This window comes from Zerene cesonia, chromosome 6 (assembly GCF_012273895.1).
Source record: "Zerene cesonia ecotype Mississippi chromosome 6, Zerene_cesonia_1.1, whole genome shotgun sequence".
NCBI lineage: Eukaryota > Metazoa > Arthropoda > Insecta > Lepidoptera > Pieridae > Zerene > Zerene cesonia.
The window spans coordinates 3,255,008-3,282,885 of NC_052107.1; the positions used below are offsets into that span (position 1 = coordinate 3,255,008).

The following is a 27,878-nucleotide window of genomic DNA, read 5'->3' on the forward strand; positions in this document are numbered from 1 at the left end:
CACATGTTCGCATTCCTATACAACACTCAGTCGATAAATACATTCTACTTCACAACGCAAATGTACAGCGTGTGACAAATAATATGTTGTCAGATATAACAAAGTTTTATGATGTATGAGATTTATAAAGTTAAGATTTCAACTTGGTCGAATAATTAAGGCGCTATTTAAGTTTTATTGTGGATAAACATACTCTACGGGGGACCAAGGTAAAACCAATGTTACATCAATTAATATTATATTTAACTTTAAAGAAAACATTTATCACATGCACATGCAACATCTAAAATCAACATTAAAATATTTTGACAAGCGAGTGCACTATCACCTACACTACTCTATAACCTACACTAATGTTAGTCAGCATTTATTTTATGACACGTTCAATCTTTTGTTGTGATGAAATTTCTAAGAGGATAATGATAAATGAAATAAGGGATGTGATTGATTTAAATGAGGCGCCGAATGTACTGAACTTACTATGATTATAAATACCAAATCGAACTCTTACATTACATTTTAGCAAGTACCATTTCGACGGAATCTGAAGCGTCAATCAACCACTGCAGGGTCCTTATGTTTCTATCAAGGACCATCTAATTAATTTAATTATACCCTACACATAATTGGTAAAAATTAATATTATCATCCAAGCACAAGTAATTGATAAAAACTAAGACTTTACAACATCAACACCAGAGTCTATTGATGCAGAAATTAGAAATCGATAAGATGATACCTAGTTAAAAATATTCGTATCGACAATAATTTAGTAACCATACAATATCAAAATAAAATTATAACACAATATCTCTTCCGATGGATACATCGGCTAATAGACATTCATCTAACTGCTGTAAATGCACATAGATAACGTATACAAGACAATAATTAACGGACACGATATTGATACATGGACATGGCGAGTTAGGCCGCACCATTGCATCGTACACCACATCGACATATAGTTTACACTGATACGAATGCTGAAGTTACGTACTTGCCCTGCCAACCATCTGGACGGCTCGTACGCCTTTCCTGAATGTAGCCACTGAACCGAGAAATAACACTTTTAGAAAATGTCAATTGTTCGGACGATAAATTAAGTTTGGTAAGGATTGGGTAAGAAATAGGCCAATTAGTATGCGTACTGCGGAACATATGCAAAGCTTCACCGGCACATAATTATTGTAAAATATACCATAAGACAATTGCGCTTTTATATTATAACATATATTATATTATAACATAGAATGCTCCAATAATTGTCAATATTTTTAATAAGCAAAACGAGTCTTAGTGTGCTCTTTTTTAACTGTAATGGGCAGTATGCCCATTATCATGTGACCTTCAAGCACTATATTAATAATTACTTGTGCTGTAGCACTGCCATACTAATTGCGTGGAGCATCATTTGTGAGTTAGCGTACTTTAGCGTACTTGTAGATTTATGCGAGATAGTTAGTTTGCAAACAAAGTATTATATTGTGAGGTACGGCATTGGCCATTTATAATGCTTTCCGTACCATCAGGAACACTTCGATACGTATTAAGACTTTGTTTCACCATCCCACTCTGCATCATCATCATTCCGACATCTGGAAAAATCCAAATACTGACGTCCCGTTCGATTTGTGGATCGGTTCTTATCCTGGTGCTGAATATGGCAGATTCAATGAGACATGGCGATGATGACTTTATGGAAACAGTTTTGAATCTACCAGATTCAAGGGTGATGTAATGGAAGGCGTTGGTAGAATTTCGGACGTTAGTGACTGTCATTAACACGGAAAAGCCTGAACTGTTTTACAAAGTCTTTGAATAAGGTAAAAGCTCACACCTCACGGAGTCCTCTGGCCTTAGTAACTCTGACTGTCTGAGACATGCTTTCGTGGATTTGCACAGCGGTTTATTCAACTAATTAGTGTTCGGAGTTTTAATGACAAGTGCATCTTGCAGATTGCGTTTTAATTCTACATTTTCAATGACATGCAATACCGTCAGGACCGAAAGTGCATCATATTTATTTATATACTATGTTGCAATGCTTTATACTGTGCTGGTGATAGGTAAAAGAAAAATGTTTATTAATTTTTATAGGTAATTATATAAATACTGTATGATGCACTAATTGCTGTTGATATATAGAATATAGAATTGAGCAAGAGTTATCTGCGAGGCACAGGAGTGTTTCAAAATGCGTTCCATGTTTTCATATCGCTGGCGAGCAGACATACACAATGATCGCTAAATATAAGTGAATGCACGGATCAGAATGCCTTCAAGCCGACCCAGTCTGCGGTAAACAGACGCAACAACACTAAAGCATCGCAAAATTATATATACACGAAAAATAATTAGAAAACGTCAATCTTTATGGTTAGGTGGGTTGTGCAAGTTACCTATATCGGCTCCGAGCTTCCGCTGGTGCGCGGTCACTAAAAGTTTAGCCGAACATTATTATTTTCTCGCACATATAGTAAACAGCGTGATGTTAATAGTTTATTGTGTTATTGTCCTACTGTGTGACACTTATAACAAGAACATTAAGTGATTGCGACTATATCAGTTTCAACTCAGAGTTACTACATATATTTCCAGAAAGTATGTCACAGAGTTTAACGTTACAGTATTTCATAACCATTCGAGATCCTTGTTCTAGATCATGGGAGATTACTATTCGGTCATTAAATACTATTAAACATATCTATATAATAATAGAAGTCAAATTATCTTACAGTTTTTGCATTTGCACTTTTTGATCAGTGTCTCATCCTTTATATCCTCATGACATGCTTTGCAGTAATACCAGGCCCTGGAAAATTTAATGCATATATATCATTAAAAATAAAGGTTTTTAATACTCTTAGAAAATATGTTCCGAGAGCAACTGAGACTGAGGGTTAAGTGATTCTTATCTTTAATTTTCTCAATGTTATACAGGCACGTGATATTTTCTTTCACTATTGTTGTACATTGATCCATTGGTAATCAAATTTTCATTACCTTTTAACCTCATCAGCAGACTGCGCTATGAAAAAGCCTTGCGTATTAGCGTGTATCTTCGCATTTCTTGGATTTATGGAGATCTTACTGTCCGCCCCTTCCTCGCCCTTAATCTCGATCGCCAAGAGCAGTAATTTGAGCTTCGTGAAACACAACCTGCGGGCAATATTGCATCACATTTTGTTCTTGAACTGATGAGTTTTTAGTTTTTTAAATTGAAAAGAGAAGAAGAAGTAAGTAAAACGGAAAAGATATCTCTTATTAGTAAAAGATATAATTTTAGAGAGATTACAAAAGTACAAAGAAAACAATTTGTTTCGATTAATCCTTTAAAAAAAGTGTCTTTAAATAAGAGTTGTTTTTATTTTACGAAACACAGTTTATCATCTAAGTTATTACTAGTTTAGTGAAGCAGAAGTGTTCATAAACGCATCGGGTTAAACTGCGCATAAAACATTAAAATCCTCAATAAGGATCCTTACTCGCTTGCTTGAGCAAAGGTCATCCCTGTGAAGGATGTGGACAAACTTTCCGTATACATCTCACAGCCAGTCCCTTGTAGGTAATCGTTCTGCCAAGCCTGCGTGTCTGGCGACTGTAATCAACCAATTGCGAGGTGAAGCACGTGCATAGTTAGTCACAGCCTTTGGACTATTCTAGGGGAAGTTATTGTTTACGGAGCGAAGCAGAAAGATATCTTGGCATTTTTTGGGTCTAGATTTTTGGGAAATTGTATTGAATTTTTTTGATGGAGTGCCAAGTAAACAGTGATATGGTATCGAGTAAGTCTTTGGTCATTATTTCTAAAATAAGAAGATATGAGTTCAAAACGAAACCTTTTCCGCTTCGCTCGTTTCGTATGGAGCAATTGTGGAACATTGTCCTTTATTAGTTTTGAGGTATTGTGCTACGGAATTCCTGTGCTGTACTAACAGATCCAAGTCATGGTACTAAATTAATGTACAAGCTAAGACGGTTATTTCGTCAACAGGCGAATGCCATATACAATGTAGCTTGTGACACTACGTCGTCACACTCCATTTCTCTTATCAGCCACTTACTCTGCGGCTCGTTTGAAGTACATGCCGACAAAAGCTGAACTCAGCGTGTCTGTGTACATCTCCATGCCAGTACCTCTTAAGTAGTCATTTTTCCATTTAACCATTTGTTTCGACTGCGAAATGTGGCATAAAATGTGTTTTACTACAAGTTTAATTCTCAACTGAAGCCTACTTCATTACATTTTTCCCATATATTTTGGGGATATTTTTTAGAAAAACTAAATAGAAAATAAAATGTACAAGACATTATGATTATGCGTTGTATATCATATATTTTATAGCTTAAGCTTGACAGTAAAGATTATACAATTATCCTAATAAGGAATCAACTCACCTGTGAAACAAATTCTAACTACTATGATCTATAAGAAGAATATATACTATACTAAAAGATTCTGACCGTTTTGAAACTTCTCATAGCGAAGAGATTAGCCATCATCGTGGAGAAGCCAGGGGCGAGGCAACTCTGCGCGATGAAACCCAGCTTCAGTTCCGCTAAACATATCACGTCGTCTCCTTGCTTCCAGTCCCAGGATGGAATGTTTAAGAGGTAAGCCTGACGGAGAGTCAAGTGGCGGTATAAGAATATTAAGGTTATTCCACAATAATGGAATATCTTGATGATAAAAATAAACGTGAGTGAATGATCTCCGCTTGAAACTCGCAAGAAAAGAGCTTTTTAAACTCAATATTTTATACTAGCCGTCCGCCCCGGCTTCGCTCGTGGTACATAATATATAGCCTATAGCCTTCCCCAATGGGCTATCAAACACTCTGAAATAATTTTTCAAATCGGTTCAGTTCCTGAGATTAGTGCGTTCAAACAAACAAACAAACTCTTTATAACATTAGATGTTATAGAATCAAAGGGTACAAAATCTTATTATTATTATTATCTTGAAAGGTTGTGAGGCCCTTTCTACCATGTAACTACGAAAAAGTCGCGGGCTTAAGCTAGTGAAACGATATTTATGTAGAGACAACTTATACGTTTAAAAAACCCACCTTATTATGATACTGCATCAATTGAATAATAACCCTGATATCATCCGAGTAATTCTTGATAGAGATGACTCTCATTATATTAGCAGCATCTTCAGCATCAGGATCTTGGCAGTATTTGTTAGCTAACACCAGACAAGCGTCGGCTTCATGAACCTGGTTTATATGCGATTAAGGTTTATTTTCATTTATTCAAATGCAAAAACATATCAAGAAAACTGCTAACGGTCAAAATCGTTATCATGACAAAGTCACAAGATGACTTTTATAAATTTAAATATTTCATTATGTTTACACAAAAGCTTTTAGATAGGTGCACCATCTACAAAGGGACGACACTGGAGTAGAAAGATCATGCTTACGATACAACATCTATTCAGGACTATAGAATCACAAGGAAATTAGTTTTTATTAAACAAGCGAATGATCTGCATTGCACATGCACACTAGTTTGTTTCAATCCAAGCCATGCATACCGAGACTTACCGTAAACACTCGACAATATCGACAATCGACATCTGTACTTTATTCTACAAAGCAAAGCCAATTTTAAATCGGAAACCCTTTCATCGGCAACCATTTATGTCAACACGTTCTTTCAGCACTGTTTGATAACCTGTACAGTTCAAGTCAATATCGATTGTTTAGTGTATTAGTATATGGTCAGCATCGCATACAACACCCAGTTAGGTACAAATAGACACATATTAGGGCGAGTCGGTGGGCTTGGATAGGAAGCTCCTCAGGAAACGTGCGGGGCAACCACACACAAATTAACAACATAGCGATAGCCACACAAACAGCCTTAGTCACGGCAATAGAAGGGAACCGTACACGACTCGTATAACATCTCCTCAACTGATAGGTCAGTGAACGAGCGTCGCTACGTCTATAGGAAAGACTGCACAGCCTCAAACCGACACCACGCCCAAAAGATCACATCGTCCAGAGTGCAGTGCTACTTACTTTTACCCTTTGCAGATCGATTGGATTCATAATGGTGCCTTGAAAGAATTCCACAGTGGTAAAGTGTCTCTTGAACAGGCCTTCGAGCTCCAGGTCGGGCGGTTTCCTGCCATCAACGCTCAGTTATCACTACGGACTACACGGGGCCAGTCCGCCGCCTGTCGCGGGCCGACATTACCATGCAACTATATGTAGTACCAAAATACGCGGTAGTGGGGTGGGACGGGAGTGCCCCCCGCGCCCCCGCCGCCCCCGCCGGAGGTACCGCCGTCCCACCGTGAAAGCAATGATTGCATAAAAGAATCATTTAATTACGTGACAAAATCCTACTGTGACTATGAAACAGCATCTTCAGGGAAGAAAAAGATCTGTTTTTATGCACATAAATGATCAAAAAACTGGTTCACTTTAACGCGCATCAATGATAAGGGCCGTGCTGTCTAATGCCTGCGCTATTTGATCTTACTCTAACCTTGACTCGCTCAAGGTCCACGGCATTCATCATTGTACCCTGAAAAAACTCGACGGTGGTGTAGTGACGCTTCAGTAGACCTTCCAGCTCAAGGTCAGGCTCTTTTCTGAAAGCGTCCGTTCATCACACATGTTACACCCCCCTCATATTACGGCATCACCTCTTATTTACTTAATACTAAAACCTCATAGAAAATTGTGGTAAAATAAAGGAAATCTCAAACTTTTTACGAAAGTCGACTTAATCTTAAAATTGTTGGGCGAATTAAAAGAAAAACATTTTTTACCTGTGTAAAAAAACAACCTCAACATCCACATCTTCTCGGTCCTCGTGTAGAAAGTCCTTTAAAAAATGGCTCACTGATTCATACGTTATGTGTCCACATACAACAATATGCCTGAAATCATATAATTTTATTAAAATACCAGTTTCCATGTAAGATACGACACAACATCAACTACTGCATTGCATTGACATAGAAAGCAGAGTGTAAGCGTACTTCTTAATTTGTGATTTTTATTTGTAAAAGAATTCCAAAATTACAAAAGAAACTAAGCAAATTTTTCTTTTCAAATAGAAGTTTGAAGCCTTGACGTTACTTTTGTTTTACTTACTTTTAATATTATAAAGCAATAATATAAATAAGCTATAGCACTTAGAGTAGAAGAGAGAAGATTAGGGTTTAGCAATTTGAAGTTTTACTTAACACCTGGGACTAAACACAATACTGGGTATAGACTGGGCCACAATGTACCAAAAGAGAAATACTTAAACAGTCGCAACAGGGTTAAATAAAACGGTCGATGATAAAGCGTGATAACACAACTACATTTAAATACAACGCCTTTATTTCTACAAAATTCTCAGAAAGTCAAAACGAATAATATGAACATCAATTTATGAAATGTTTCAATTATTAAGAAGGAATGAAAAATAAAGGCATTGTTTGTGACAACCTCCATAATTTACAAATACAGCTTTGTTCATCAGTTTGTGTCGCATTTAAATTCTAAATTTCTTGACAGTAAAAGTATTAGTTCTACTGTAAGTACACGTATGTCACAAATAGATGAACAATCTCAGTTTCGTTCAGGATTGTGTAGCTATCTACCACACTAGTCAAAATAAAAATCTTAATCACGTTTTTAATATCTCTTAAACCGAAAAGTATAAAAAAAGTATCACACCACAGTAAAAAGTCAACACACAAGATTGATGTATGAATGTTGATGTGATAACGTTGCGACGAATGATTCGACATATTTAAAATGTATTTGACTTCAAAGTGAATGTCCTAATGCTTTTAAAGTGTTTGCTATCCGACAGTACTTTTTAATTTACATTCGTATATTTCTTACTGTCTTTTTGTGAATACATTAAACAATTAACGGAGATCGCGACGATATTTGAAAGCTTGCCTTAAAGTAGGTCCTCGTCAATATGTTATGTAAATAAAAATAATGAATAGAATTTTTTTCTTAATAAGTTCAATGGGGTAAGGCACAGCAAGTGAGTGTGGGCGGAGGATGTGGATGCGGACAGACAGTTGACAGTGGTGATACACAATGATGGAGGTTTGTGAGTAAGACATACAAACAGTGGAGAGTACAATTGCAAGTCCAAGCAAACGCGTACAAGTTGAAAGAACAAGACAAAAATAAAACAAACTCAAACGTGACTAGCTTCATGCAAATTCATCTAAGGTGTGGCAAAGGTACTGATTTTATTTTCATCATAAAACTTGGTAATTCATTATTACTACATAATAGTATCTTTACAGTCATAAACACGAAAAAATTTCAAAAATTTAATAATTAATAATTTTGATGAATGATAGTGTACATTTTTTTCTAAGATGATCTCGGTTGTTTCGAATGATAAGTTGATAACTAATCTATTCTTGCGTTAATGTCCTCAATGCACACAGCCTTGCCACGCTCTATGAATTTTTACGAAATTAAATTACACTAAAATACCGGGGGATTGAACAATAAATTACATTACAGTTTACAATACGGAATAGAGGGTCAACATCAAGAGTACAATACAGTAACAATAATCGTGCAGGTAGGGAGGTACAGAAGGAGGCGAGCGGATGGCACTCACTAAGTCCGGTCCACATCAACAGCTCGGCTTCGGCAGGAGCTGTCGACGCACGACACACGACAACTCCAACAACACACTACTGTACCACGCAACATTTAACTCGCCGTTACTAAGCTTTACGTTTACCATAAACATTCATTACACGTACGTACACTAACAGAACATAATCATTTAACCTATTGACGAGCGTAATACTAGCCACTATCTGCTGGTTCTATACAACTGAGCTTAAATCAAGTCAAAGGTACAATTTACAATCAACACCGACTCTTAAATAAAGACAACTCGCGGGACTCGCGCCCCGCTAAAGATAAAGTGAGAACACAGAAGCGTGCTAAGAGAGGAAAAGGAAGATATAGATTTCACAACACGGAACACATTCAACGGATCGGATTGAAGACAGCGGCTCACCTGCGTCCCCGCTCATTCTTGAGGGTGCCGCCATACTTTGGTCTAGTGCCGATTAAGTCAATTATCTCTGGGATACAACTGGCAAATATCGCCTAAACGCCGACAGACAAAACAAGACATTCACATTCAAGTCGAGTGAGCGGTGAGAAGTGTGGAAGCGAGGCGAGGCGCAGGCGGCGCGCCTCGGCTCGCTTCCGGCGCGCGACGGCGCGCGGCGGCGGGCGGCGGCGGGCGCGGCGGGCGCGGCCGCGGGGCGGGCGCGGGCGCGGGCACTGGCTGTGTGTGATCTCGGGACTCGTGGCGAGGTGCCGGAGCTAGCGCTACAGCGTGGCGACAGGCATCGTGTGCAAGCGAACAAACCAAACACTACTTTATCGACAGCATCACAAAACTTTACATCGGCTCTCTCCACATCTAGTCTCGTTAGAAGGATTAAAAAGCTCAATGGTATCTCGAGTGTCATTTACGAAAAAGGCATTTAGTGCGTCGGTCGGCCGCGCGCCTGTCTCCCGTACGCGGGGAGAGGGGCGCGGCCGCCGGGAACTAACTCTTCGAGCATGCGCCACGGCACCGAGAGACCGATTCTAGTGAAGGATTAATAAATTTCATTAGCAAACTCCGCATTCAATCAACCAAGTCAGATCGAAACCGTGAGAGGAAGCCGTGTGGAGCGGGGGCGTGAGAGCAGGGTACCTGCGGCGGACGTCCTTGTTGTATCGGCCGCCGTATTTGTTGCGCTGCGCCGCCAGCTCCGTGATCTCGGGGATCCAGCTGGCGAACACAGCCTACGATACACAGCAAACACCGTGAGGTGAGCGACAGCCCCCCCGCGCGCCCGCCCCCCGGCCCCGGCCCGCGGCCGTCAACCCTCGCGCTCGCACAAGGCTGTGTGGCTTGAGTGTCGTCTGTCTGCGTGTGGCTGTGGCGTGGTGTGGACGGGTGCGGGAATCGGGTGCCGTGCCGAGCTACGCTAACGGGAACTACGTGACGGCAAGCCGTGACGGGACTCGTGACCGGGTGCATGCAAAGCCTGGATACATACGCTAACTAATCGATGAAGAGAACTTAAAAAGAATTTGGTATCGCCGGTTTCTAAAACTAAAACGATGGACGATCGATATAGACGCATGGTAGACACACGCACGGGCCGGCCGTCTCGAACAGATACGATAGACACGCATCGCCTTCACGTCACTTGGTACCCAGGTGACGGGAACGCAACGTCACATCCGCGCCGCTGACGATGGGTCGGCGGGTACGCGCGAGTAGATAACACAATACATCTGACGGCACTGAGCAAGCTTTGGATGATGATATCACATCGTCTCGGAGAGATTGAGCGAATCAAACCGTCGCACGCAACGTGGCGCGTGCCGGGGAGTGAGTCGCTTCCTCTCTCATCTCATTCTAAACATTAAACAGATACCTTTTTCCATGTTCACGCTTCAGCTCGCCACTGTACTTGGACCTACTTCCTACCAGCTCTATAATTTCAGGAATGCTACTAGCGAACATTGCCTGCAACAGACCATGGTGTCGATCGAACGAGTCTGCGCGCGGACACCATCGTGTGGTGCACGACAATGCCCTCGAGTCTCGATAAAACTATGGTGATACAGAGTAAAGTGTAGCCGGTAGCGGAGCGAAAATAAACAAAAAAGGAGTGTGTTTCTACCGGTGATGTGAGCAACTGAACACAGCCAGGCACAGGTGCGCATGCAGAGATCGCGAGGTGGGAGGGGAGGGACGCGGCGCGGGAGCCGGCGCGCGCGGGTGCCGGCCTACGTCGTCCACTCCGACTACTAGCCGGCGCTCGTACCACTGGCCCCGGTACCGGGAGACCACACGCTGCCCACAGCCTAAAGCGTGCTCTCCCGTTCGCCCACACCGGTTACGGTGGCCATGGGACTCTCGATTATTCCAAATAAGCTTGATAGAATGTCCGGAAGCACATTCGTGGTACACATAACAAAGCAAAAGAAAAATAACACTCATGCAAAGTTACGTTGAGGTGAAGCTCTTTACGGAAGATGGTATCTCGAAAGCAGAGTTAGAAGATTGCACGTTTACTCTCGCGAGCGGCTCCCGTATTGGCCCTCGGAATCAATTTCACATGCTCTAAGTGCACTCAGGCTTATGACATACAACGAGCTGTGCGTTAAACATAACTGATTACTACCAAGTCCCTTAAAACTATTACTGTATCGGATTTCCTTTTGCTTTGTTATTTTATAGCTTACGCAAGGAATAGCAAGCGTGAATAACGAAGTATTTATTGTATTATATTTTATTCAAATTGAGAAATATACCTATGTGTACATATCGTTTTCATAAAATACTTGCGGATCCTTGCAAAGTCAAACTTTACATTAAAACAATTTAACTTTATTAGATTCTTACACTTAATAAATAGAGAAATAAGAATGAAACTTACCAAGCCGACGAGGAGAAAAAAAACCAAAAATGTTCTGCCAAGTACTGTATGGCAAAACACATCACCGTAACCTACTGTGGACATTGTGACTATAAGAAAGTAGACACAAGTCCAATAAGACAACGATTGCGCGTTGTCAAATTCTAGCGGATCACCAGAATTTTCCAACTGAAACAATGTGAAAATCGCACTTGAGCATGGTGATTTTTGTATGTGTTACGGCTTGGATTTTTTTGTGTTATCCGTTTAATTTACTGTCTGAATTCGTGATTGTGTAATTTATTAAATAAAATTTATTTATTAAATAAATTTTGACCAGTAGACAATAGTGAATAGTTGATATTTTAAGTTTTATAACCAATATATTACATTGCTTTACCGTTATTGTAACGGTTTCCTTTTCTCTGTTTCAAACTTTAGTTAAAATTAATTGATGTCATCTGTTTTCGATATTAGAATTGTGTTCTTAAAAAAATTGTAAAGTTTTAGGGTCAATTAATATTTATTTTTTGACAACATTTATCTATTTATAATCTCATATGAGGAATGAATGATAAGACGCAATAACAATGCATAGAAGGTTCTCTATGCAAATGAAACTGAATAAATATTTATTATGCATTTATCAAACATTGAATCTATTTAGATTTCTGCGCAGTAAATGGTTAAGATAAGATACAATTTAAATATTACTGAATAACAAACTGCTCTGTGTATGTAATGTAAATTATTAGTCAATGATATAAAGTTCTACATCACAATGTAATTTCTAAATTATTATACGTCTAATGACAAAATTATTTGATACATTTTGCTGTCGAGAATAAGTTATATTATCACATGCACAATCAGGCTGCATTTACCTACCGTTTCGAATACCAAGGAAAACTCCTTAAACAATTCAAACTCGCCATGTCAGCGACTACATTTCTAACTATACGCACATGAAAAACACTTACCAAATGAATAATACCGGCAGCGGTAAGCCACACTGATATAAATATAGAAACTAATTGCGCCAACCGAATTGAGCTCGATGTTTTTAATATATTGAGGTACTGCAGAATATCAGGCACGGTCATTAAGCGTAGAGCTCGGAGAAACCTTAGCCCTGGAAGTGAGCAAGGAATAATTAATATAGACTAATTGTCTATTGTAAACGCTAGAAGCGCAGAGTTCGTGCAATCGATTGTTCACTATAACGATTAGCAATTGAGCGGTTGCATTTCATATGTGTAATAGTAAAATTGAAGATCTACGGAATATTTATTTAAAAGTGTCTAGTGATGTGCACTATCAACCTCTTCGTAAAACTTAGTTCTCGTAAACCTCGACCTAAGGTTGCTTAGAAGAGATTGCTGTTCTTTCGATAAGGCCGCCTTTTGGCTTGTGCCCTTTCGTATTGTTTATTTAGTATTGGTGCAAAAAGTGTTATCATTCTTTCCAGTATATATGTTTTCGTGACGCTGTGAGTCACTAATAAATAAGTCACTTAACTAACCAGACCATACACAAATACAATAAATTCAAAATAAGAACTCAGTGATAACATCTCCAATTCTGATAATCCTTATTATGTCCTGATACTTGTAACTTTTTATTTCCATAATATGGGATGCGTAATTCCATAGACATCCTTATTAAAGGCGTATGAATCATTTTGAGGAATACGTGACACCAAGTGAAGCGTTTACTTTTTTATTTCTAAATATAAAAAAGTCCTTACCTATCCATGTTCTATCCAGGTATATTGATACAAATGATGGGGGTATCGTGAAATAATCTACAAATGAATACATCTCGAGCATGAACCATAGTTTGTCACTAGCTGCTATAAACTGAAAAAGAAAACATAATTTTGAACGCATATGAAAAAACGTACAATCTGATAACTGATTCTTATTACTTGGATTATATATTAGAAAATAAATTACAAGCCATTCATCTTTCAAATAAAAGCACGCTCGTAGAATCTTATCTCTACAGAGCATCAGGTGGGTAAGAGGTTTGCCAATTTCGATTAAAAAATACTTATCCAACTTTTGGCACAAACATTTAACAATACCACGAATCGAACGGACGCAGTTTCTATCACGAAATGCTACTGCACTATTAGATTACTTACTCGTATAAAAAAGTAGACCATAAAAAATATGTTAAAGGCAAGGTCAATTTGCTGAGTAATATTGTCACTCCATTTCTGACATCGCTCCACCTCCTCACTGCAATTAATAACCGTTAATAGAATATTGCCAGCGATACTGCGGACACATCGAACGATTAAGGCATCTAAATACATCATCAGCTGACATATACATAAAGCTAACATACATCTATGCAGCAAATGTTACGAGGAACACATTTATTTGACTTTCACTCACGTATTCCTTATGTTATCAGCATTATTAAGATATGTATGAATTAATATGGCGGCTACATTGAAATTTATTTGAGAGAATAATGTATGGGAACGTTTTTTACCTGGACGCGTCAATGAAGTAGATGATGAGCGATGCTATACTCAGAATGAACACCAAAACTACCTGAAAAAATAGACAAGGACATTTAAAATTGGATAAATTATTAATCGATCCTTTTAGATGTTACTAGTATATCTATCCTTACATGGCTTAGGAAACTAAAACATTGCAAGAGTTAATCGAATAGAGGGCGGGATATTAACTCAATCGAATCATAATCGAATTGAATAGAAAAGAAAGTCGTTATAATAGCGTTATATTAGCGTTATAATAGCGTTATATTAGCGTTATAATAGTCGTAATAATATATGTGTAAGTCAAGAGATGACTCTTTTTTCTTCACTAATCCTTTATCTTCAATTTCTATTTACATTTATGGAAGAAATACATCTAACATTTTTTTAAATGGTACCGAAACATTTCTGTGTAGCGGTAAATTATGCTTTGTGAAAATGAAACAATATAAACTATATTTTATTACTTTCCTAAAAATATATCGGTACCATAACGATTGACTCTAAAAGGCGGGTGCTTCAAACAGCATATAAATTTTAAAGTACTTTCAAAAGGCGACCTTGTAAAAGATTAATGCTGGAGCAGAAACTATTCTACCTGCATTCGTATGCCTATGCACGTCTTGGGAGAGATGAGGTGTGTTGTCTACAAAGTATATATGTCTTTATATACTATTTATGTGAGAAACTGTACAAAATTTAATGTACGAGTATATAAAACAAATTTTTCGTCCGCGGGTTCGTCCACGTAATCAAAGGAAGAATCCCGAAGGTAATTAACGTTCCCATGGGATTTGCAGAATAAAACCTACCCTGTGTCCTTGTTATAATTTCATCAGAATTGGTTCAGTAGCTCAGAAGTATAGAAGAGACAGGGTAACTTTCGCATACGTAATATTAGTAGGGATTTATCTTACTAACATTATAAACACACTTTAACTTGAGAGCTGTATCGTTTTCATTTTTTTTTCAAAGCTTTTCTATAGGAGGTTCTTGTAGAATGAAAAATTAAGAAAATAAGAAAATTTTACAAAAATAAACGTTCAAATAACTGCACTGGGTTGGTTTATCCTATATAAAAAATTCCCGTGTCACAATTTTAATTACCGAACTCCTCCGAAACGGCTGGATCGATTCTTATAAAATTGTGTGTGCATATTTAGCAGGTCCGAGAATCGGCCAACATCTATTTTTCATACCCCTAATAAGAGTAGGGCAGAACAGCGTTTGCCGGGTCAGCTAGTATTATTATAAATATCGGTACGGACTGCTGTTAAAAGGGTTTGTGTGCCCACTTTGATACATAATATATGTGCGTGCTAGAGCGGCGCATTGCAAGTTCAAATTAGTTTTTAATATTATACGTCAATTTCTCCTTAGTTGCCGATTAAGGAAAAGTTTCAGACTATTTTGTGATCTTTTCATGTAAAACAAGTTCATAGATTTTCGTGCACATCGAGGTTAATATGTCTACATACAAACAAATTCACATAAGTCCACTTAATGAATTGAATGTAATAGTGAAGTCCCGTGTCCCTTAGTGGGGTATGGGGCAGATGATATACATCTGTTTCACTGATGGATTTTTTTTTTATGGACAAGTAGGTGATCAGCCTTCTGTGTCCTGCCAGACCGAGACATTTTTTTTTGTGCGTCCCCACCGGCATCGAAGCCAGGACCCCTCGATTTTACGCTCACGCGTTAACCACTGCGAAGGAGGTGGTCCTTGAAAGTAATAAGCATGCAATAATTTCTATAATGTAAAATGAAATGTACTAATCATTCTTCGTGAACCAGAAAAGTATAAATATGTATTTATTCGCACAAACAATCTATATATATAAAATTCTCGTGTCACAGTTTTCGTTGCCATACTCCTCCGAAACGGCTTGACCGATTCCTCTGAAATTTGGTAAGCATATTGGGTAGGTCTGAGAATCGGCCAACATCTATTTTTTATCCCGATATTCCTACGGGATACGGACTTACGCGGGTGAAACCGCGGGGCGCAGCTAGTGTGTGTATAAAACTTCAATTGATGTGTTGTTAAACAGACAGCAATTTTAATATAAATAATCACTGACACAAGTAATTACGGAAATTATTATTGTCGTTGTGAATAGCCATAGGTCAAATGAGAAATACAGTTTTAATTAAAAGTTATATGATACCTAGGTACCATATTATGTGTTTCAATGGATGAATAGGTATTAATTGATATTCAACTTGCATTATTGCATGCGTCAGACTGTTCTTGTGAAGTCATCCTACAGGCGTGATGTAAGAATTTTTATAAGGGCGGGACCACACGGAATTTGGATATACTGTAGGCATCCTGAATTCTGATTAGTCTTTGAAAACATCTATAGTCTCAGTACTTAATAATAATAAGATTAAAGTATAAGTTGAACAATATAAGCTATACAGAAATGACTGTACTGTGTACTGTTTGTATAAAAATGACGTGGTGCTATTAAATATCCCAAGCTACTATAATATCATATTCATAGACCTGTATTTCTATCGAAAAATTTTTCTCCGGTGTTAGTAAATCCCAATTTAAAACAGATCAAATCCATCAATGTCAGGCTAAAGTTTTAAAATCGAATCTTCACAGCTGGCCATGATTTCTTTAAAATAACACCATAACGCATCCCGTTTAAATTTAAAATTTGAAGTGTGAATTATAATATACTAGCTGCGCCCCGCGGTTTCACCCGCGTAAGTACGTATCTCGTAGGAATATCGGCACAAAAAGTTGCCTATATGTTATTCCAATTGTCCAGCTGTCTACGTACCAAATTTCATTGCAATCCGTTCAGTAGTAAAGAGCAACAAACACACACACACACATCCTTACAAACTTTCGCATTTATAATATTAGTAGGAAGTAGGATTAAAGCGAGATAATTTTATATTGTCGGGCCTTTAGTGTAGGCAGCCAAATGTATAATTAAGCGTGGGAGTTGATCCTTGTGTACAGACTGTCATTGAACTTTGTTTCAATTGTTTCTATTTATTCATGATAGATTATCATGAATCTTAAATTTTTATATAAAAGTTACCCTTTGCGGCGGCTTTTTCCGCTAAGTTATAGGAAATTAGGTGCGGTCAAAACAAGCTAAAGCCACCCTCTCGATAACCATCTTCAGACACAAAAATTATGTCATAGAATCGATCCGTTGCGACGTCAAAGACAAACGCATAAAACATACGTTTGCATTTATAATATTGGTAAGAATTTGATTTATCTTAGACGTCCTTTATAAACAAAACGCTCGTTATGAGTATTATTATGACAACTATGAAACAATTTTTTTATTTACGTCTTGATGTGTTATCAAAAGGGTAGGTACCTATCGTAAAAAGATCATTTTATTCACACACACAAAAAATATAGGAATTTTGACATTTCAAGTAGAAAATTCGCGAACCGAAAAAAGAGGGAGCTCTTTTTTGTTAAATACGATTATTATATATTGAGACCAATCAAATTAGATGACAGAATCATTGTTAGTCCGATTTATATTAATACAATAAAACAATTATAACTAAGATCGAACTCGAGCGATGGCAATGTGCACTGTACTACTTACAGAAAGTTATTTCATTACTTTAAAACAATTTTAAAAGAAGCGCTTATTGGATTAAAGTGCAAACCGTCATAATCCATTTAAATAGGTTCAAACAATTCGATATCCAATTATGCGGAAGCACTGGAAATTCATGGCGGGGTCAGGAGCCTTGACATGAGAAACAATAGGGTTCTTATAGATGCTTATAACAAGTTATTATATTATGTAATGATGTGTACATCATTATATAACGATGGGATAATATTTAAGACTAGATGTCTCTGGACATACGTAGCTTTTTTATTTTGAACATTATTTTCGATAACTGCTTTTATGGACTTATATATTTATTCCTAGGAGATCTATTTCCAATTTATTGAATGATGGAAATAAATTAAATTGTACTAGGTAATAGGAATGTCATCTACGATTTCAATGGAACGGAACTGTATGCTTATGCTTACCTACTCATGACTTGACATTGAACTTAGCAAAGTGAGACGCAGTTGGAATTCGTCTACATTATAATAACTCACCTCTTGTGACTATAAGGAAATTTTAATAATTATGAATGTGATTTTGCAATAATCAACAACAGTACAATATGAAGAACTAGCTTCCCGCCCGCGGCTTTGCCCGCATAGTCGCAGGAACGATTTCTTCGCATGTTCCCGTTCCCGTTCCCGTGATTTTCAGGGATAAAAACTTACCTGTGTCCGTCTCCTGGTTCTAAGCTACCTCTGCACAAATTTCAGTCAAATCGGTTAATCCATTCTTAAGTTATAAATAGTGTAACTAACACCTTCTTTCATGTATATAGATATTATTCATCATGCATCAGATTTTCAATAAATAATGAAAAATCGATCGATATGCCGTACAAACATTTTGGTGTTGCTATTTAGCTTATTTATACGGAACCGAATCCGACTCATACTCGACCGGTATTATTTCTACCGAAAATAATCTCTGAACAACAGAAGTAGATAATTTCGAAATTTTTGCAATAAACGAGTATGTTTTACTGACGCACCCACACATCCAACTTATCCTATAAATAACACAATTCCATTCGGGTTCGTGAAGTTTTACAACTTTTTTACGGACCGGGATAACGATTGAAACGTATAAAATGCTAATGATTTCGGTTTGATGGCTATAAATGATAGATTTATCGCCCACACTTGACCGCATAAGTACTTGTATACAAATTCCATATATTTCCAAAGAATCGATTGAAGAGTACGACTTTTTATATTCATCTTTTTTTATGTCATAGCGGGCAACTGAGCTGGTGGTTCGCCTGATGGTGAGCGATCACCAGCGCCCATTCGCAAAGGCGAATGCGCTGCCCGCTTTATGGGGTAAGGGAAAAGGAAAGGATTAACGACTGGAAAGAAGGAATGGACTGGGACGGATGAGGAAAAGGAAACGGCTCCTCCACTCACCGTACGAAACACAGTGGCATGTCACTATTTCTGTGGGGGTGTGGTACTTCCCCGGTTCGAGCTGGTCCAATTCGTGCCGAAGCGTGCTCGACTCACACAATAAAAGTATACTCCCACAATAATCTTTTAACAAGATATTAAAAATCCCCAATAATTATTCTGACAGCGTAAGCGATTACTCGGCTTGCGGTTCACGTTTCAAATTTGCATAATTCGCATTCGGAATTCTATTACTCATATTTCCGAGTGCAAACATACTGGTAATTTATGACATCATGGGCAATATATTTTTTTTTTGCATATATGTCTATTGGTGTTTGCATTAATTATGTATGTTTTTAGCACGTGCAAGCGAAGACTGGTTTAAGTCTGTGTCTGTGAGCTTTAACTTCTTCGTGCTAAAAGTCTACAAAATTTGTACAATTTAAGAACTCTTCTATTTATATAATAAATATGCTATTTATAAAGAAATACATAAGGTAGTATTTCAATCCCAGAGCTGTATGAAATAAGGACATGCTCATGTGAGGCCTCACGGGATAAACCAGACAATATGTTCATGTGTGACCTAAAAACTCGCAAACAGTCGCACTCTCTGTGGATATATAGGTTGATGATGAAACATGCTAATGATGATGTCGGAAGTTTCCATGGATTGACGCCTAGACACATAATTAATCAATATTTTCCAGCAACCTGCATAGCAATAAATAGAAAAGTCTAATATGTGTTGACCTAGATTAGATGCGAGTGAATTGACACCGAACTGGAGTAGTTTGTAACTCGGGAAATTAATGTTAAAGGCCTGTTAATGCTGCAGATGTGAAATATTAATTAATTATCATATTGAATAAGATTCACGGCAAAAATTTTTTAATTCGTGTCACCTTTGTAAAGCTCATATTGGCAATCATTAAAATTAAATCGTCTATATTTTGTATTGTAATAGTATAGGTTAAAATTTATAAACTACTAGCTGCGCCCCGCGGTTTCACCCGCGTAAGTCCGTATCCCGTAGGAATATCGGGATAAAAAATAGATGTTGGCCGATTCTCAGACCTACCCAATATGCTTACCAAATTTCAGAGGAATCGGTCAAGCCGTTTCGGAGGAGTATGGCAACGAAAACTGTGACACGAGAATTTTATATATAAGATAAAAATTATATGGTTATTCAGGTGCATAAATAACGTAAAACAATATTTGAGAATTTTGAAAGTTAACAAATTGACATTAAAATTTTAACATAAGGGTATTTACGATTTTTATTTGATATCCATATCCAAAAATTGGGGGTCTTTAAGTGTTCAGAATTAGACCAAATTTAGATGGACAGACCCTTCAAACAAAAAAGGATCATAAAAATTGGTTCACACACAGTAAAAATTTATGAGGTAACAAACACAAAAATATACAATCGAACTGATGACCTCCTCTTATTTTGAAGTCGGCTGAAAAGTAGTGAAAGACCTCCAAATGATTGCTTCATTTGTATAAAAATCTATTGTAACTTTAAGTAAACACAACGAAGAAAAGCTACATGCCGTATACAGAATAATAGGGCATTGCATTTAAAGCGGCATAAGCTTGTACAAATCTATAAAACCGTAATGTTCTGAAACGTCCGCATACCACGCGACTATAATACTTCCCATGCTACATTAGTGTCGCTGTCGTGTCGTTTCTATATCGTTGACTGTAAAATGGGTTTTTCACATGAAAGATCAAACGTTTTCTACACGGCTCTTTGGGTAGAATCATTGAAAATATCTACACATCAGATTCCTTTTGATGTTAACTCTATTTAGTGTGGTATCTAGAAAAAGAATTTTATTAAAGAGGAGATTAAGGGAAAATTCTGAACATCTACTATGTTTAACTCTCATAGGAGGCCCCCTTGTCCTAGCATTGGGAACATATTATGGGCTGATGATGATGATGATGATGGTAATGATGATTATTATGTTTAAACTTTTAAATAAAAATGATAAATCCACTTTTGATCCACCTTCTATTACAAAGAGTATTAGGATACAATAACGCTATAAACTTTTTTTGTTATAATAACGCAATGAACCTTTAATTGTTTTAATAATAATATTGCATAACACAAAATAAACATTATTTATAATGAATTATATAATATGCACTTGTACTTTTTTTTTTTTTTGTAACGTTATTTATAACAACCGAAAAGGTATATACAAATAGTATTGATTTGGCATCTTGGCTGGATAACATTTGTTCGTGTTCAAAGTGGCTATTTTTCGTAATATACAGAAAAGGAGGAAACAATATTCTGTGGTTAAATGCAATTCCCTTTAAATGTCTATAAAGAAATATTCATGGAGATATTTTGAGACATTTACATTTCAACCTGAATAACACAAAAATGTTTGTTTATTTTTGACGACGATAGTTTGTTAATTTTTGAAGACGAGCATAGAAGCTCATCCATATATCCGGAAGTTTTGGGATGTCGGATGAAAAAGTAAAGATTTAATTTAATTTTTGCTGAAGAAACAGCTACAGAGAAACAAAAGAGTATCGTCTAATTATATCACTATTCTAAGGATGCTCCTCAAATTAATCTGATGTGAGGAATATCATAGTTCTAGTTCATTGAGTCAGAATTTCCTTCAAGAACCTTGATTTACATGCCCTATTTGCAAAGATAAGCGTTCAGCATTTACTCCTCTGTTATTGCATATTAGATATCCACTCTAAAAGCCAAATGTCAGCGCCTGAATAAAAATTTAATTAAATATTCCGGTTAGCTTTTTCTTGAATGCATCTAAAGTTATTAGATTTCTCCAGTTAATTTTCAGGTTCAAGTCATCTGCATCTTGTCAGAACATTTTTAAACCACTTAAAATTAAGGAAATATGCCATGTTCATATAATTTAAAGCTTATTAGATCTACAACGGAAAGCACCATTTCCTAAAGCATCAGCAGTAAATTATTTTTGTATCATTCAATTAATTATTAGTCCGCAATTTCAAGAGGAATGAATGAATTTACTGCTCATAAAATGAAATAAGCTGTTCCCCGCGGTTAACAATAAAATGGTTGGCAGTTAGGCTGGTGAATTTATCGCACAAATTATCGTTAGAGCCACTCCCTTGGCTAGTTATAGCGCGGTTACTTGTTGGTTATTTGTTTATGTGCCTATGGAATTAAAATGCAACACTCGTATGTTTTGCACCTACGTTGTATATATTTTGCAAAACTATAATTAATTCAATATGATTGAAATCTCATTTGTACTAATCCTTTTCTCCTTATTTCACATACATTAAACCGCTTAGCTTATTCCTAAGTACTAAGTTAAGCCCATAGCGTAAAACGGGCTCCTGTTACGATTTCGCTGGCTGTCTGTCTGTCTGTCTATCCTTCCGTCTATCAACAAGCTGTATCTCATGAACTGTGATAGTTAGACGGTTGATATTTTCGGATTTTCTGTTGCCGTATAACAATAATATTAAATTGAGGATATGAAACGGTGGGCACGGTCATTAATTGGAGGTGTGACCAATTTTTTACAATTGCTTTTAGTTCATTTACGGTACCTACTATTGTCCTAATTTTCGCATTTGACCGATTCATTATATATACTTTATTAATGGTTTCTACTACTATCTATAACGTTTTAATAAAGATACACTTAAATGTAGCAAATTCGTCCACATTCTATAAATTCTCTTATGAAATTTCATATCGTCACTGTATAAGCGCTTTATTCAAAGTTGCTCTTTTCGACAGAATTCAGTGCGAAATTATTTGGAAAGAGTCCAAGTGACGCTCAGCACATCGATTAAGGCTCTATTTCCAAGTGTCTACATTAAATGGCCAGCCAAATAAGGCAATGCCGAACCGCTTCTATTTAATGTCGCATAATTTTCATAATCATCTGAATAAACTTCATTGCTTCGAAATATTAACCCTCAAACCGGAGCAATATATCCTGCTGGAGATACAACTATAAAAACGCAAAAGATTATTACCTATATTTACTCGTATCACAAAAATATTTTCTGCTATAGAAGTTTATGTAGTAAATTTTTACTGTGAAAGAATAATGTGATATTCTTCACATTACTTGATTGTTTTTTTCAACAAACATGTCGTTTGCAACACAGAGGGCGCCTGCAGACTCAACAATAGATATTCAATAATCATACATGCTACATCATAGACCACCAGGGAGATATTTTACTGCATTACTATGCTATCTGAAACTTTTAGCAATGTTGCATGAGAAACTTCTCTACTTAGTGATGATTTATAATGTAGTAGCTGTTACGAACTTTTCCGGGCACTGGACTATCCCTTCAACTTATCACGATTGCTATAGTTTTTGCTGTTTCTACCAGAAACTTAGTCAATATATATTCACTTTAAGTCGTTGTCGTCGTCGTTTCAGTCATGGGCGTCCATTGCTGGACTGAAGTCCCAAAGTAAGAAGAACTAAATCTTCTTGCCAATAATTTGAAATTTCTGGCGACCACTATCATTACACGGTTCAATTTCACAGGTAAGTCGCAAACGTGAAAATAAAACCACCCTTTTATTTACGTCAAAAGATAACAGAATTACACAATACTGTGTGAAAACAATTTACGAAAATTCCACGTGGAAATGCGACACAATCGACGGCTTATTCACAAACGCTGGAGATAATATTTGTATAATATTTTCGGACTTTATTTGTATGCAGTTGCTGTGTTATATTTAAATAAATAAAAGTTCATTTGCGTCCAGTGGCGGAAAAATGTTTTGGTTTGGCGCTTCTATTGAACATCGTATTCTCGTAATATAGCGTGGTATAGAAATATTTATTCCGGTTAAGCGTTTGAAGTGTTACAATTAATCTGGCTTTAAATTTTTGACCAAGCATTGCAATGCTTGGAGTATTTTGTACAATTCATTCGCCGCTTTATATGAAAGGTTGTTTGTTGTGTTTATTTGAATCAGTAACCGAAAAGTACCTGAAAACGAATTTATACAACAAACAGTTCTGAATAAAATTTGACCATCAACTACGAGACGAGGAAAATATCATCATTGTCATTTTAAATACCAAAACGCATACCAGATAGAGTGATACGTCCCGGTAGTCCATAAAGTCGAATATATCAACAACGATAGGCGATGTCGCGAGATGTGACATGGCCGTGGTAAATATAGCGCAAGTATTTATAGCACACTCATGTACTGTGGACACAGCGCAGTTTCAACTCAAACTTGTATTAATAAATAATTATTCGTTCAGGTTTTAATGGCTTGAGTTCATCTTGAATGCAGAGAGTTGGAGATTTTATAGTATGACAATATACGTAAGGAATCTTCTTCGATTTAGAGTGCTTTGCCAAAGTTAGTTTAGCCTTAGTTTCAAATTCAAATTAAAAAAAGGTAATTATTACGTAAAAAATATCGTATCGTATTCTTTATTAAAAATATAGAAATCTTTGTAAATTGTATTACTATCAAGGGATAAGTATTTATCGTTTATAGTGTTCCTGTGACATCGTTGCTATCTCAAAAACTAGCCATATACTGATGTACTGTATAAGTAGGTAGGTATTTTGAGACAACTAAGTATTTTTAATGGAAACGTGTAAATGCTTCTTATACTAAAAGTTCTAACATCTGAGTGTAGTTCTGAAGGTGAACATATACCGTGGTAAAAATAATATTCATAGATTTAAATGTGACAAATATTTTCACCATATTACGATAAAAAGAAGCTAAATCTATTGATAAAATCGATCACATTATAAACCACCTAATAAATCGATCACAAAATGACTCGAGCGCTTACTTTTTGTCAAACTTAATTACAAAGCTTTTTCAGTAGGTACCAGTATTTATATAATATTTACCGAATTAATTTTATTTAAATTGTACATGAATACAAAAATCACAACAAACGCATAAACGACAAAGAAAATATCTACTCATACCTAGTTTTCTAAGTTTTTTTGAAGTTTTTCTATTTCCTTCAAAAAAGTCCATAAGGAATATCTAAGCATATAATTCATACTAGTGCTTAAATCTTCGAAAGCATTTTCTATTTCAGAAAGCAGCCCATTGGCAAACCATATCAAAATATTTAGATATTATATTCAATTGTTTATCATGATTAATTTTATTATATTTCATTGATTTAGAAATATCTTTGCAAAGCCATACAATCAATTCAGATTTTTTCCAATCAAAATTGAAAATGTCACTGTAATTTCGTTGCGCCGTATCTCTAAAAAAGATAGCGCCACTTTAACGCTCAAACTTCCAAACGCAACTCGCATAGTGCAGAAAAAGGATACTCAAAAAGCTTTCAGCGAATTCGGGTCGCATCAGTGTGTCCAGATTGCATTGGAGTACGTTCAAAATCCTTTGACACAATATAAGGTTACAGGCTATCAAAATGAAGCTACATTTCGAAATATATAGGCAATTATCTCGCACTATTGTGGGCTGCATGTCATTGACAGAGGCCTGTAAAATAAATATGTGTTTCCAATTGATATGTATGGGCTTTATCTGTGCAGCACTGTCGCTTCATTGCACTTGATGGCCAATAAAATCGGATATAGGTTATTTTAAAACCAACTAATTGACACTAAACTTCACAAGGTAAGTTATGGTCGTTAGTATCCATTGTATTGGACCCTATGCTTACTATATAGTATAAAACAAAGTCAATTTCCTTGTCCTTGTGTCCCTATGCATGGTTAAATCTTTAAAACTATGCAACGGATTTTGTTGAGGTTTTTTTTAATAGATAGTGGTTCAGAAGAAAGGTTTATATGTATAATAACATCCATTAAACGACTCCGAATTAACGCATGCGAAGCCGCGGACAAAACCTAATTTAGTATACATATTAAATATCGTCTATATCATTTGCCATACATTACTTACGTAGCCAACAGTAATAGGCCATTTATATTCGAAGTTTTAAATGAAACGTATCTTAAACGATGTTCCTAAAAAGGAACGAGGTTCTAAATGTATTTTTTTGCTTTGCTACTCGATAACTCGGTGGTTTTTAATCGACCGGCGCGATTATTTTTGTGTTTAATAGGAACTTGTTGTCCCATTTTAGAATCTGTCGTACATTACCCCCAGGAACGTCGTTTGTAAAAAAGTATTATTTAATTATAACTGGCTATGGTTTGAATATAAATATTATTCAAACCATTGCCAGCTATATCTACTTCATTCAATTTTGAGGATCCTCCTGAAAATTGAAGAGTATAATTATATTTCCACTGAAATAACTCAAGTTTTTTCATTGAATTTATATTAATCGCGAACGAGTATCTCGTTTTAAATGCTTGGTGTATTCAATAAAGTTCCTGAAGCAAGAATTCGCGCAAAAATTTAAAATAAAAGTTAATTAACTTATACTTTAATTGCAAGAAACAATGTTGAAATTCATTTTGCATTTTGGTGGTAATGTTTTCAAACAACTGGCGAATTTTTAATCAACATCATATTTCAATTTGTACATATTTATTTTTTATTATTTTATTACATCTGTCATAATTTTAAGTTTTTTTATAGCATTGAAATGCTTTATACTTTACTTTATAATTGGTTACGGTTTAGCAAAAAGACGCGGGTTCTCTCATCTCGTGTTCAATTTTTTTCTATTCTTTCAATTTTTTTTATATCTATCACGGTTATTATTTTTCTATTAAGTATTATATATACCATAGTTATTATTTTACAAGTTGCAAGCAAATTTCTGATATATTTTTCAAATTTCCTTAATTTTAATTAGCTCTATTCTAAAATACCATAAATCAATTTACTGCAAGCTGTTCATAAAATTAATTAAAAATCCATGTATAACAATATATCATAGATAACTAAGTATTCCATAACACATGTAAAAACCTTCATTATTTCATAAATAAAACATCGGGTCGGTGCACAAAGCAATTCATTTAAATTGTATAATCGACAGTATTCTAAACGGGAAACATTAAGAATGAAAAAATACCAAGAAAACTAGCCACTCGCACTCTCCGAGTGTAATTGCACAAAGCTTTCCATTATTAAGACCACGCCTCTTAAAATGTTCCAAGAATTTTCTGAGAAATAAAATGGTTCCCCTTAGACTTGTCCCATTTTACAAGAATAGTTTTTTGGCGAAGCGTTTTCTTCTGTCCGGTCAATCACCTGCACTTAGTTATTATTCAAGCGCTGAAATTTTATCGCAACATGATAATGTTTAAACATATAAACTCATTATTAGATGTCTATTGTTATTAAAACTGACGCAATTTCGTTTCCTAATTTTCAGACAAAGCACCCAAAGTATTTATCATTTAATATTGAATGTGTATAATTATTATTTTATGATATAAAATAATCCGATTACATTAAAAAAGAAATAAAAGATGGATTTTCAAGTAGAGTCCCAATAACATAATATGCAATATATTATAAAATAAAAAATATTTGCATTTTCTCAACAGCCCTTAAAATAAAAACATTTTATCTACTTAACTTGTACCACCCCTATCACACAACCCCTCATATCTAGAAAAAGTATAGTATCATATTACCTGTAACCTAAATTGTTCATACATAAGATTGTGTTATTTAATGAAATTGTATCAAAACATTTCCAATTACCATAATAAAGTGATGTTTAAAAGGAATACCGTGTTACAAACACTGTTTTAGTTTCTAGGGTAGTGCTTGCGAAAGAAAAACACGTAAATGGCTTTTACGCCCAACCTAGCGTCTGTATGATTGATTGGGCTACGTCATCCCACCTCAACCAGTCTAGCAAACTGGTCAAGAGCGATCTGTATTAACGTGGACTTATGTAGTTTTATACAAAAACTAGCTGTGCCCCGCGGTAACACCCGCGTAAGTCCGTATC

At 36.1% G+C, this 27,878-nt stretch overlaps 1 protein-coding gene across 10 annotated transcripts in view; it reads right to left on the reverse strand.

Annotated features, from left to right (window-relative positions):
* Positions 1-27,878, reverse strand: part of LOC119840438 (calcium-activated potassium channel slowpoke) — a 50,493-nt gene that overhangs the window by 11,584 nt on the left and 11,031 nt on the right. For 3 of the 10 annotated variants that reach the window (XM_038367057.1, XM_038367058.1, XM_038367050.1), the window contains exons 2-15: positions 13,940-14,001; positions 13,584-13,680; positions 13,185-13,296; positions 12,418-12,569; positions 11,459-11,626; positions 10,451-10,542; positions 6,794-6,904; positions 6,036-6,141; positions 5,073-5,225; positions 4,468-4,623; positions 3,489-3,601; positions 3,007-3,162; positions 2,739-2,815; positions 1,527-1,598 (exon numbers count right to left, since the gene is read on the reverse strand). In XM_038367057.1, coding sequence (XP_038222985.1) covers positions 1,527-1,598; positions 2,739-2,815; positions 3,007-3,162; positions 3,489-3,601; positions 4,468-4,623; positions 5,073-5,225; positions 6,036-6,141; positions 6,794-6,904; positions 10,451-10,542; positions 11,459-11,626; positions 12,418-12,569; positions 13,185-13,296; positions 13,584-13,680; positions 13,940-14,001 — 1,627 coding nt within the window. Of the gene's footprint in view, positions 1-1,526; positions 1,599-2,402; positions 2,439-2,738; positions 2,816-3,006; positions 3,163-3,488; positions 3,602-4,067; positions 4,181-4,467; positions 4,624-5,072; positions 5,226-6,035; positions 6,142-6,793; positions 6,905-9,024; positions 9,117-9,717; positions 9,810-10,450; positions 10,543-11,458; positions 11,627-12,417; positions 12,570-13,184; positions 13,297-13,583; positions 13,681-13,939; positions 14,002-27,878 lie in introns of all 10 variants that reach the window. The other 7 variants (XM_038367060.1, XM_038367055.1, XM_038367053.1 and 4 more) reach the window with 6 other exon arrangements.